The 12,847-nt window shown below is 42.1% G+C and overlaps 1 protein-coding gene across 2 annotated transcripts in view; it reads right to left on the minus strand.

The window, feature by feature from the left end:
- aplp1 (amyloid beta (A4) precursor-like protein 1) overlaps nt 1-12,725 on the minus strand; it is a 30,849-nt gene extending 18,124 nt beyond the window's left edge. The window contains exon 1 of one of the 2 annotated variants that reach the window (XM_034553584.1): nt 12,376-12,725. In XM_034553584.1, the coding sequence (XP_034409475.1) occupies nt 12,376-12,441 (66 nt within the window). In that variant the 5' untranslated portion in view covers nt 12,442-12,725. The remainder of the gene's footprint in view (nt 1-12,375) is intronic. The other variant, XM_034553583.1, reaches the window with a different exon arrangement.
- Nucleotides 12,726-12,847: the final 122 nt, after the last annotated feature.

The raw sequence follows: 12,847 nt of genomic DNA on the forward strand, positions 1-12,847 counted from the left end.
GCAAGGATGTGCAAACATCAGGGCCTTCTCTAAGTCAAGCTTCATCAGTCCAGATTACAGCGGTCCAGCCTACAGCTGGCCACACTGGGAGCAGATGGCCCCATAATCACCACGGTTCATCTAGGTCTGAAACAGAGGCCAAAACCAGCTCACAATATTTGATTTAATTTCAAGTATAGCTTAAAATACAGGACATGTCAGATGGCATCACTGCAAGAGACTCCATAGATCTGGAGGCTGGCAGTGCCAACCATCTCATGATCATGGTTATTTAGGAGTATGTTTACTCAAGGCTATATATATATATCATATCTCAAGGTGTTAGCCTATATCTTTTCAGCTCGCACTCTACAGGCTGCTGCAGCTGGGGAATAAGAAAGAGACTGATTTCCCTCTTCTGTAAAGGTCGCTAACAGCCCCCGGAAATCACGTGAACTGAGTTTGATACAGATTTCCCTGATGTGCGATAGTACCATGGGACTCAATAGAAGCTCCATACACACATGAGCAGAGACTTCACCTTTCCCTGCTGGGACTCACATGACTCATAATAAATATCATGTTCACACACATCCTGCTTCTCTCTTTCCCTTTACAGTCCATAATACACAGACCTGATTTTAACTTCCATTGTGCAGGCAATATTGTTCCAGTTCTGTTTCCTGTGAGTTTTTTGTTAAGACTTCCTGCCTTTCAGTAGCATCTGTGGGAGAACTTGTTTGAAATAATCAATGCAATCAGAGGGGAAGAAAAACAGGAAATTCCAACAGGGAAACAAGTGATTGTGACACTTGTGTTGCAAAGAGAACTTCTACGCATGTCTTCCTCACCCACATTTCAACAAATGCTTCTTCTGAGTCATGCACCATGATGACGCCACACTGTGCACGTCTTCTCTCCAGAAAGGACAAAAACACAGAGCGTAATTTGTTATCTGCCCGATCCTCTCTCTGCCACCGCCTCCTGCAGATATATGTGGACAAACAACTGCGTAGTAATAATGTTTCATGAATCCAGCCAGGAAAACAGAGAGTTCGGAGTCCAGAGAGCTTCTTCCACACAGCCAAACTAGTAGCACTCTTGATACATTTCTATTGTTACATAACACCGATGCACCTCCTTCACAGTTAAGTAACACAACAAGGGAATGCCAACATGTTAATGCCAAACACTGTGAGCCTGCAGATATGATTTCAAGCTGAAGAGCTACCTCAGGGGATTGAAAGAATCAAAGGCTTAGCGGAGATTTGAGCACTGCAGGTCCATCTGAAACATCCGAATGTCAACACAATTGCCACTGAATCAGGGATTTTCTGCAGGCAGATTGAGATTGACACAATGCAAACACGCTTTCCAAATCTGTATTCATATGTCATATCTGGGACTCAAAGGTTGAAATTTGTATTAACTATGCTGTGCATTGTAGCCGCTAACAAGTACGAAACATTAATGCGTACATATATCATATCATCATATATCCAAGGACCACAAGATGTGGCTCATGTTTAGTATTGTGAAAAAGCATTCCCCATTTAAATGACTGGCTTTGAGCTGTATCTCTGTAATCCACCTTGGAACCAAATCCAGCATTTAGCAGGTTAATGGAGACGGGGGGGAGACACGATTTTCCATTTCAGACCAAGGACATATATGCAGATAATATTTTTATTCATAGCAATCTGATGAGTGTGTGTGTTTTGTGCTGGCGGAGAAAGAAAAGGAGTTCTTAAAAGCATAACATGATGCCCTCGAGCATGTTTTAAGTAGATTAAGGGGATCTTAAAGCGTAAATGAGGGCATGTTTAGGTTAAAACTGAATGTTTAGACTGTAAAAATTGATCCACTTAAAGACAGACTGTCCCCGACACACAGCAGGGAGCCAGCATCAATCGGACCTGGTGCTTCTTTTTGCTTCTTCTTATCTCACACTCTGGGCCTTTGCTGCCTCTTAAGCCCCTCACTCTGCCTTTGACTCTTTTCTTCGCAGCCGATCCGTACCGAGGTCTTTCTTCCTCCGCACGTCGTCTCTTCTGCCAGTTCTACTTTGACTTTCCTGTCACTTCGTGCACTTTTTGAATATGACACATCGTTGGTAAGTGTACCCTCTACAGATCTGTCGACACTGAATCTTGTGCTTGTTAAAACATGTAATGGAATCTGCCGATATAGGAATGCATCACCATGGAGTGCATCTTACAGGACGGAACATTTAAACACACATTAAATTGCTTTGGAACTTAAAATCTGTTGAGTACAAATTTAAATTATCTGCCAAGCTCATAATCGTTTCAGGAAAGTAGGAGTCCATTTGAGACATGAATGCATTTCATCCATATGACTTATGACCTCTGATGCTCTTCACCCTCAAGCAATATAACAAATATGTAAATGAGGAACTGTTAATCTGTCTTGTTTATGCCGTATGACTACTTTATATCTTGTTTTTTTTATGATTGAAATTGAGTCTTTGAGATTGTCAAATAAATAAAAATGTGCTGAACTGAATGCACATATAAAAAACGTTCAGCATACGATGGACTAATATACTGTATGTATGAGAAATGGGGGAGAAGGGAAAAGGGGTTAAAACATGCATATATCTCTCTCTGCTTCTGTCTCTGATTTATGCACAATTTACAATTCTGATCACATTGTGCCTGCTCCCATGGGAGTCTGTTTAGATGCACCTTAGGGAAATGAGGATCTATGTTATATATATATATATATATATACATACATACACACAGACACATATACTGTTGTGTTAGCCTCATAAAGAGAGCATGACGTGGAGGCAGAGTGGTGTGTCGTTGTGTTGTGTGTGTTTTATATGTATTTGTTGGGGTTTGACCAGAAAGCTTTAAGCAATAATTGATCTTTTTAATTGTGGCGGAAATCCCGGTTCGATACCACATACAACACATTACACACCACACCAACATGGTTCATGGCATTATTTCAAAGGCGTGTGGTATCGGCACAGTGGGAACAAACTGGTCTTTAACTCCCGGTGAGAGGTCAGAATGTCCACCGCTGCTGGTGAAAGAGTCCAGCATGGCCACCTTTAGCCCGAGAAACTGCAGAGACACATTGAGCCCTTGCACAGCACCTATGGCCTGCTGGTCATTGTAATGAGGTGCTCGGCTACTGAACAGCGGGGTGAACTGCTAATGCGGGGGCCCACTGGGACCGGCGTGCCACTGGTTCAAGGCAAAGAAAAAAAAGAATCTGCTTCAGAAAATCTTGATGAAACAGTTAGCGGCACGGCTGGCGTCGCTCTCCCACATTTAGCACCAGCATCCGCTCACTTGTTCCCATCGAAACCCGTAAACACATTTATTTTTTTCCCCTTCTTCTCCACGTTCTCCCTCTCAGCATCACTTGGCCACTGAGGGTGGTTACCATGGTAACACCACCCACAGGAGGCTACCTTCTCTGTTTCTGTAGCAACCGGTTCCCCACAGAATTCTAAGCATGTCACTCTCTCCCGGTCTTATCAGCATCAGATCAGCCTCTCTCTCTCTCTCTCTCTCTCTTTCTCTCTCTCTAATGCATGTTTGTAAGCAAGAACAGGTTTGCTTCATGCCAGAAAGGTGGTCGCTCGGCACAAAAGGACCATAAGGAAGTTTTTCCTGTACAGCAACCTATGTTTTTTTTTGTCCTTATATGAAAGTGAACCTTTAGTATTGCATGGTGTATTAGAAATTGTCTTGCTAAACTCAAATGTTCTGTATTCTTGTATAATCAAGCATATATAATTTACATAACCACTTGGTAGAATCATTCACAGATTCTGTATAGGCTGTATAAGCGCTACGTTGTTGCAATGCTGTAAGAAATCAATACTTTGGGTTACATGTCCACCTATCAGACCAAGTTTATATGAAATTATGGTGGGGGTCCAGAGACCCCCAGAGGGGGGACTATGTTGGAGAAAATCATATAACTTAGTTTGAACTCCTTACAGTAAGCCAGCAGAAACACACTAACACATTGATGTAAGTTTTATGGTGGAAACATCTGGTTGTGTAACAGATGGTGTAAATGGTGTGCCAGGTTCTTTCGGTAAGCTTGGTCCCGAGGGACACCCCAAAAAGAACACCGATTGATGCTAAATAAGGATTTGTTAAACTTGTTGTAATGTTGCCTCGTGCTCATTAATAACTTTATCTGAATGTGAAGAAACTATGGTAACCATACCGTGGAAGCAATACAAATGTGGCTCCAAAAGACATTCATATAATTAACAACATTATTATAATCTACAAATCAAATATGAATATTATCTTAGTATGTTGACAACACATATTTTAAATGTTGACTTCAATTCATAATAAAGGTCATTTATCATGAAAGAAACATTTACTAGCTTTAGACTCTGTGGGATGGCCTATTTTTAATCGCTACCTCAGGATCTAGGAAATTGTGATGGCCATTTTTCTCTTATAGATTAGTTTTATAATTGCAAAAAAATAAAGGAGAGATCAAAGTCACAACCGTAAATGTTATAAAATATCGTATAATATGATATAATACATCAATGGTAATAACAACATATACACAGTTAGTATAATATACCATATTTCACAATGTAGTTTAAGCTACTATTACACCACCTTCAGTGACTATATTGCATTGTATTCTTGTCCTCTTTGTAAATTTCAATGTGGTGACTCAGTTGCTGACTAAATGATTCGTCGCGTTCCTCTGAGGATTCCTGAGCTTCAGGGCTGCACAGCCTGCATGTTACAACACAACTGATTATCTTTAATCAACTTCACCAACTGTCTGTCCTTTCCAGACTTCCTTTAAGTACACTCATACAAAAGATAGATACAAAGGATTTGAATCATCTGATCGGTCAAGACGTACATGATGAATCACTTCTCAAGTGTATGCATCATATTCAAAATAAGCGCTTTTACATTTTAATAGAAGTAGAAAGCAGTTTAACAAATCAACTGACGGCAAATAATAAGGATGGTTGACATGTCCTATCTTGCTTTGGCCCTCTCAGTGATATTTTAGACCGGGCCACTAAAATAATGTGTGCTGGCTGTGCAGTCTGCCAGTCTCTAATGCAGAATCACTCAGTAGATTAAATATTAGTGTTATCTCATTTCCTAAAGCCATGAAGTCTCCACAGAGTGAAAGATTGAAGGGAAAGTGGTTTAATCATTGAGACAATCTTACAAAAGACCCCTCACCGGGGCCTGGAACCTCCATTTGTGCTTTGTGTCTTTATTACATTCTTTTTCCAAACAACCACTAGACTCAGGCGAAGCATCCGATTTGTCAGACGAGCTGGTGCGAGTATCGGCTGTTAACTGGCACAGCATGGCCTTGGCGTTCACAATGACCCTCAGCTGAGCGAAGCATGGAATATATATATATATATTTGTCTTATTGTTCACGATTAACAGCAGCCACAGCAACACCTGCGTGCTCTTTATCGTCTATAGCTGGTCGTACTGCCACCTGGTTGTTTATAGGCGAGCCATCTGTGTACACTGTATAACATGGAGGCAGAGTTGATTGCAGGCAGTCTAAGCTGGAGTTGCTGATTACTGAGCGTCGAGTCAAATGTTGTGGGAATATTTTGTCTCAGGGGAAGGGAGGGAGGACATGTCTGAGACTCCTTTGCAGGAAATGCAAACTGTTCTACAATATATTACATTTAAAAACACTTTAACACTGGTAAATATACAACTGATGGCCATGCTTTCGACTGCATCCAATTTCAATTTCAAATAAAAAACAAAAAGTGTCCCATTGAAGAACTTCAATATTCAATATTAAGCTAACTTTACTGGAGAGCAACATGTTCATGCCAGTTGTCTGGGGATTGTTAAGAAGCATTCTGGGAAAAGTAGGAAATCACTAAAAGATCATATGGAGTTATGTATTTAGGTTAAATGGGTATAACCAACAGGAAAATGACAAAAGCTGAACAAAATTAACATTGTACCGTACAGTTCATATTGTTGGGAACTTATTGTTCATATTGTAAGAATATCTGATGGTACAATTTTTGTTTTGGTGCATTAGTTGGAGCGACAATAGAGAACAGAGTCAGAGTCAGATGTCTGAAAATATCAAGAAGGAAGGAACAAAAAAATTGCAAGATGAGCAAAGTGCAGAACGAAAAAAAAAAAAAGAATAAAAAGAAGGTTCAGAGCATGAATTATTCAAGGCCAATCAAAGAATGCACAAGGAAAGTGAAAAGATGTCACTGGCCGCTGAAAGCTGCTGAGGCAGATGGAGGAGCAGCGTCTGGGAGAGTGGGTAGGGGAGGGGCAGGGAGTGTCTGTGGGATGTGGCAGGGGAGGCTGGGGCAAACACAGAGAGGAGGGAGGAGAGGAGCCAAGGCAAGGAGGAGACAGGCGGGGGGATTTTCTTTTGTGTTCTGTGGCGCGAGGGTGGGGAGTGGACCAGGAGGGCGTAGAAGGGGGGGGGGGGGGGGGTTAAAAACAAGCAAACAAACAGGTACCATGAAGAGAGAGGCCTGGCACCACAGCGTTGAGAGGGTGCGTGACAAGTGCCACAGCCCAGTAGACAAGCTAGAGCCCAGACCTTTCCACGGCCTTCAATAATTGATGCGGCTTCTGCAGCGTGCCGTCTTTATAAAGCAGCACGTGCGTGGTGAATGTGTGTGTCCGTGTGTGTGTATATTTTTGAGTTATCTGTGTTTGCGTGACCTAATTGTGTGCATGGGGCGCGATTTCTATCCATAAGTTGCACTGTGTCTTTGTTGCATTTGGATTCATCAAATGCAACGAAGGAACATCAGCTTTTAGTCTTTCTGATAGGAGCTGCATGTTGTGCAGCCAATGGCGTGCAAATGATGGCAGGGCAAAAAAAAAACTGGGCAAAAAAGTACATCCATTTATTTCCCTCCATAACAGCTCCCAATGTTCTCCTGTAGAGTTTAAATACTGGCCCGATCAGTCTCAGTGGACTCTACAACCTCACACTCTCTCAAACCCTGCAGCCACAGCCGTTAAGGAAATTAGAATTTTCCCAGTCCCTCTTTAATACAACTCAGTGCTCAGCTCTGGCCACAGGGTTTTTCGTCTCATTTCAAGGCCACATGTACATGTGCATGACAAAGATTGATCTCTCTGCTCTCCCAGCTGCTGGGGCTGAGCAGCAATAGGGCTGGGTTCCTCCATTAGCATGCACTCCTCCAGCCTGCAACCCACATAACATTCTACATGCTCTACATCACTAACACTCCCTATCCTCCCTCACCCTCTCCTTTTCTCAAATCATCCGCCGTGCAAGGGCAACCTCACCCTCCTCTACAGCAGCCCTCAATCTGTTTCACAGTGTTCTCTCTTTTTTTACTCCTGAACATGGAGGACAAGTATTATCACCACACTGCAGATGTTTTCGAGGGGGGGCTCCTCTGAAACCTCCCACAGGCTGCAGCAGGACTAAACATCTCGCTACGCACTGGCATTAAACTTTTCCGCAAAATCCAACCCATTAGGCTTACTGAGGCAGTTATGCATAGTGTGAAGACCTTGGGCTGCAGTGATATCTCTGCCCTGCAAGACTCTGGAGAGAAGCCATGGCTGGATGTGATCAGGATGGCTCTGCTAGTCTCAAACTCTCTATGTGACCCTGAGCAAACACATGACATGTGCAAATGCAAACAGAAGAAACCTGTACAGTCACAGACACAGGCTCAAGCAATCAGATTTGATCTGCAAGTATGCAATGTTTATATAATTGCCCCATGAATCTATACATGTGACATCCATTAATGATGAAAGGCAAAGTCATCTTTTGGAAGTTAATGCTAATCCTTGATTATATCTAACCTAGAAACAGCTGTGTAGTCTGGGAAGCCAAAGAAATGAACAAACACAGTGCATCAGGTTCAGCATGACACGCTGTGGAGATGCCACCCAGTGATGGGCCTTGCAAGCAAACATTATCAAATGCTGAATTGGGAATCACTTCCTTTCCAGAAAGCCTAGAAGACAAGATTGATTCATCCAAAACAGGGTTTTGGAGAGTTTCCATGAATCTATCTGGAGGATGCCGTGCAAATGTAAAATGAATGTCAATTTTATTTTGAGCAGAAAAGCTGGATGAATTTCCGTGCCTGCAGACACAAAAACAAATGTGTACTTCATTCGCACTCTAAACGACCAGCAGCAATAACAGACATTAAAAACGCCCAATAACCCTCTGATCCACACAGCACGAGGTCCTGTTTCAATGTTGTCGATGGCAACAATAGCCAACAGAATACATTAATATCACTCATTTGTCTGTCACCTCTGGTAACAACTCAATTTCTAGGGCTCTTTTCCGTAGGTAGAATAAATAGCTCTCATTTCACCGTGACTCTGCAGGGTGCTGTGAGTGCGCTGCACTTCTAATCCTTGGAAAAGAAAGTCAGATGCAGAGAAGAAGGGGGGAAAACATGTGATGCAACAAAAATGTATGCTTTATAGCCACTGGCACACAGATATAGGAGAGAATAGCGAGCACACGGGAAGCCATTAGTGGAACTCGATTATCTCTTGGCTCTAAAATTAATTAATTAAGTGTGCGTAGGGTAGGGTTTGTGTGTGCGTGTGTGTGTGTGTGTGTGAGAAAGAGAGTGGTAGAGATTGAGAGAGAGAGAGATCTGTTTGTCTTTTTTTTCCCTAACAAATCCTCTTGTGTGACTGCATTGAGGCCGATGGGGGCGGGAGGTGAATGGATCTGTGTGGCTGTATTCCAGCATACGGCCTGCAATTGCTGTGGGTGGGGATGTGGTGTTGGAAAGGGGGGGGGGGGGGGGGTTTACACAGCGACTTTATGACTCACCATTTTTTATTTTAATCTTTGGCCATAAAACCTGCGTCCTATTCTTCTGCTCTTTCCTTCCATGTTCTCTCTCCATTGTCTTTGAAGCTGTATGCTGTCCCAGACCTTCTGTATTTCCTAAAACCTGTAGATAGGGGGGTTTGTTTTGGGGTCGGCCACTACTCTTCTTGGAGTGGAGTGCTTAGGTTTACACTGCAGTCATTAATCTTGATAAACAGAGAGCTGGTTGACTAAAGCTAGGCTTACCTGGAGCCTTCAGCCTCCCTTTTTTTTATTATCAAAATGGCTACACACAAACACAATCTTTGCTTGATTGCTTTCATAAATCAGATTTTTCTGTTTGGGGTTTTGTTGTAGCATGTACTAAGCTCACTGTTTGGTTTTATGTTTGGTGGGTAAGTGAATATTCATCATGTCATTCTGATTCCCTAATGTTTGTGATCCTAAAGAGGCCTAGCTGTTATGACGATATTTATATATATATATATATATATATATATATATATATATATATATATATATATATATATATATATATATATATATCGCAGGATGATATATTGTCAGCTGTTAAAAGATTGAGCCAAACCATTTCCTCACAAGCTGTTTCTTTAATATATTGTGTTGTATTACATCATTGCAATTTTGAAAATCAGTTGCCAGGACTGCTTAATGACAACAGCATATCTTTAAAATGGATTTTGTACCAATGCGATGAGGTACTTGGATTTGGTAGATTATAAATCATTTTAGATTAGCCAACAACAAGACATGCTGTTTTATCAGTTTAACAGTTTCTCCATTGATCTCCCAGAGAATGAACTACATCATGATAGGGATGCGTGATATCGATAACACCTTCTATAATGGAACCCATCATTTCATATCACAATAAGAACTGACACAATAAATCAATTAATCAATCAGTTAATCAAAATAGAAACCATTCTGATAATCAAATAGTAATTTAAGTAACTTTTTAAGCAAAACCTCCAACATTTTCTGTGTTTCTTACTCTTTTATGATAGTGAACTGAATACTTATATTATATCAATTATACTTATACTTGGGATTTGCAGAGTTGATGGGACAAAACAAGATGCCTGTATATGTCAATGTATGCCCTTTTCACTATTTCCTAAGTGATGATGGTCAGGTATCAATATCAACTTTGAATGAAAATATTTGTTATTTGCAGCGCAGATCACAATATCTACTGTAAAATGTGACATTGCATTCAGTTGAGAAAATGTTAATGGTTAATACAACAACAGGAACTAAATACCCGTCAAATTTAAAAACATGTCATCGCATTTATGTAAATATAAAATATTGCCAAATAGATACACATAGCAACATATAGATAAACAGAGCAGACTTCAGCAGTCTTCACGTATGCATCCCCTCATCACAGTGTCAGCGAGGCAGAGTGTTGTAGAGGCAACACAAGCGAGCTGTTTTCCATCCCAGTGTTCTGTGTCTACGCCGGCCAGATGGTAATAATGTGAAGAGTAAATACACCCAGAGATGTCCACGGGATAAATGCTATGACCAAACATGTATAGTGTATCACAGAATATATTGTTACATCACCCACCCCTGTAGTATTATAATCAAATCAGAATGCTGACATATGTTTTCCATATTGCCCACTCCTGTTAAAGATGGAATAACTAAAAGTCTACTGTCACACAAAACACAACACATTTGATTTAATCCAGACTTCCTGAGCTCCATGAATGTCAGACGACATTAAACAGAAGTTTACAAGCTGCACATAAAGGTGGTTGTTTCTGTCATCTTTTTAAGAATGACATTTTCCTTAGATTACGGTGTCGGGTGCAGCGACAGGTACCCTAGATACCTGGGAGGCCATTACTGGACTTGGCCTCAATGTGTCTGTCCAATCAGAAGACATGGGATGATGCTCAATTTGCATTTCAGATCAAAAATCATTATGGCTTTCCTAATCCAGAACACTGTGTGGACATCTAATTTGATTATCTTTTGATTATGCATCAAATATTGCACTATAAAAGAGAGAATTAATCCAATTTGCACATTTCATCTGAGTGAATGTTGAGTAAATTAAGGGATGCTGACAGTTTTATTGGGACTAATACCACAGTGTAATCCAGCCAGACAACCCTCTCATGGGGTAATCTTCAGTGTAAACCTTCATGGGCAGGTCTCCTTGTATGAAGCTAAAGCCTGTTCCTCAGCATAGCAGTAATCCCACTAAGGCTCTTAGAAAAGTGAAATTATTTCGTAATGAAAGGAGAGGCTCTATGACTCACTGAGGAAGATAGCTAATAAATAAACATATCTCAAAGCCTCCTTGAAACTCAGGGAGATCCTGAAGGAACAGTCAGGATGCTCAATATTATATTCTCTGCAGCTTCATTCACTCTCCATCTCCAGGTGCAACACTACTTTTGACCTGAACCATAGCTCCAGTTTGGACGTCATGACTCATCCTCCGCCTCCTCCACACTCAAGCTCACCTCCAACACCACCTTGCTCCTGCCACACAAATGCCCATGCTCCAACTGAATTCTTGCCTCAGGTCTATTACAGTGGGGAGATGATGGGGGAGTCCATCAAACTGTGTGTCTGCTGCAAGACGTGATGAGACAGACGGGAGGTGGAAGCAGCTGGCGTCCCATTGATCTGTCGCTCTCTACCAGAGACTTTCCCTATCTCCTCGCTACCTATTGATGGAGACAGATGCCAATAGGATGACCTGCATCTTTCATTAGTAGTATACCCTGTATTGCACTCTATGCCCAATGATATGTCAAAGTCACCCCCTCTCGGATGATCAGTTTATTCACGTGCATTTTCATGGCCACATAATTAGAAATAGAGGTATTTTAAAGAACACGGCCCACTCAGGACCTGATAACGCTGCCTGATTCCTCGTGAGACTAAATTGGGAGTTTTCTAATCTATTTAGGGTTATGTCATGAAGATCAAATGTAACAGAGAACAGCAATTGAATATGCATGGCTCCATCCTGCTCCAGAGCTGCACCACTCCTCTAAAGGACGGATGCAAGCTGATTTCTTCATGTGACAAGGCCAGATGGGACGCAATGAGCAGGGATGTGATCTCCATCCTTCAACAGAGCAAAAGGCCCGTGTGACATGTTTCATTTCCAATACAGGCCCAGACTTGACGCAGCGAGCGTCAGTACACTGTGAACCACTTCCCGATGAAGCCTCTCATATTTACGTCCTGAATGTCAGCTTCCATGCGCGTGCCTATTTGCAGCGTTTGCAGTTTAAACCCCTCTCACCATCGCTGCATTTCCGTTGCCGCTGTGTGCCATTACTCTTGTTGACATGCAGGACGGAGCCCGGAGATCCATTTACAAATGAAACCTGCCCTAGATAAGGGTGCGTGTCAGCGATATGGACACAGGGAAAGCTGTATGCGTGGCATGCTTGATGTCGGCGTGAACAACAGCGCAGCATCTTGTCAGAAAGCCACACACAGACAGCAATATTGCAATGCGCCATCGGGACACATGGATGAGATTGCTCTTACCTCGACGTTTTCCCACACGCAGTAGGACAATACAGCCATCAGGATAGGTATTGCGGTATGTCCCATGTTCTCTCCTTTTTTCTCTTTTGGTTGATGTTTGTTAGATAACTGGCTCCCACTACGCGGTCTGTTACTTCAGCTGAAGTGATGGACACTGCGTTCGTCGGCGCCTTCCTGCGATATCTCCTGCGTCTGCGTCCTGCTCGCTCTTGCCGACGGGGCTCTCCAATGGCAGCCTGGGATTTTATGTGGATGAAGCTTGACAGAACCAAGCCCTGTTTCTGCGGGTATTTATCACAGAGTTCACTCATGGCGTCCTCGCAGTGGTTTAGGGAAGAGCGACATCTGGTGGTGATAGATGGAGAATGCACGCGCTGGCCCTTCTGCGTCTGTTTAAAAAGGGAGAATGTACACGAGATTAACTCTTCTATTTGTTTTACACTGAGCAAACAAACTGACTGTATGACGTCAC

Source organism: Cyclopterus lumpus, chromosome 16 (assembly GCF_009769545.1).
Source record: "Cyclopterus lumpus isolate fCycLum1 chromosome 16, fCycLum1.pri, whole genome shotgun sequence".
In the NCBI taxonomy this organism is placed as follows: domain Eukaryota; kingdom Metazoa; phylum Chordata; class Actinopteri; order Perciformes; family Cyclopteridae; genus Cyclopterus; species Cyclopterus lumpus.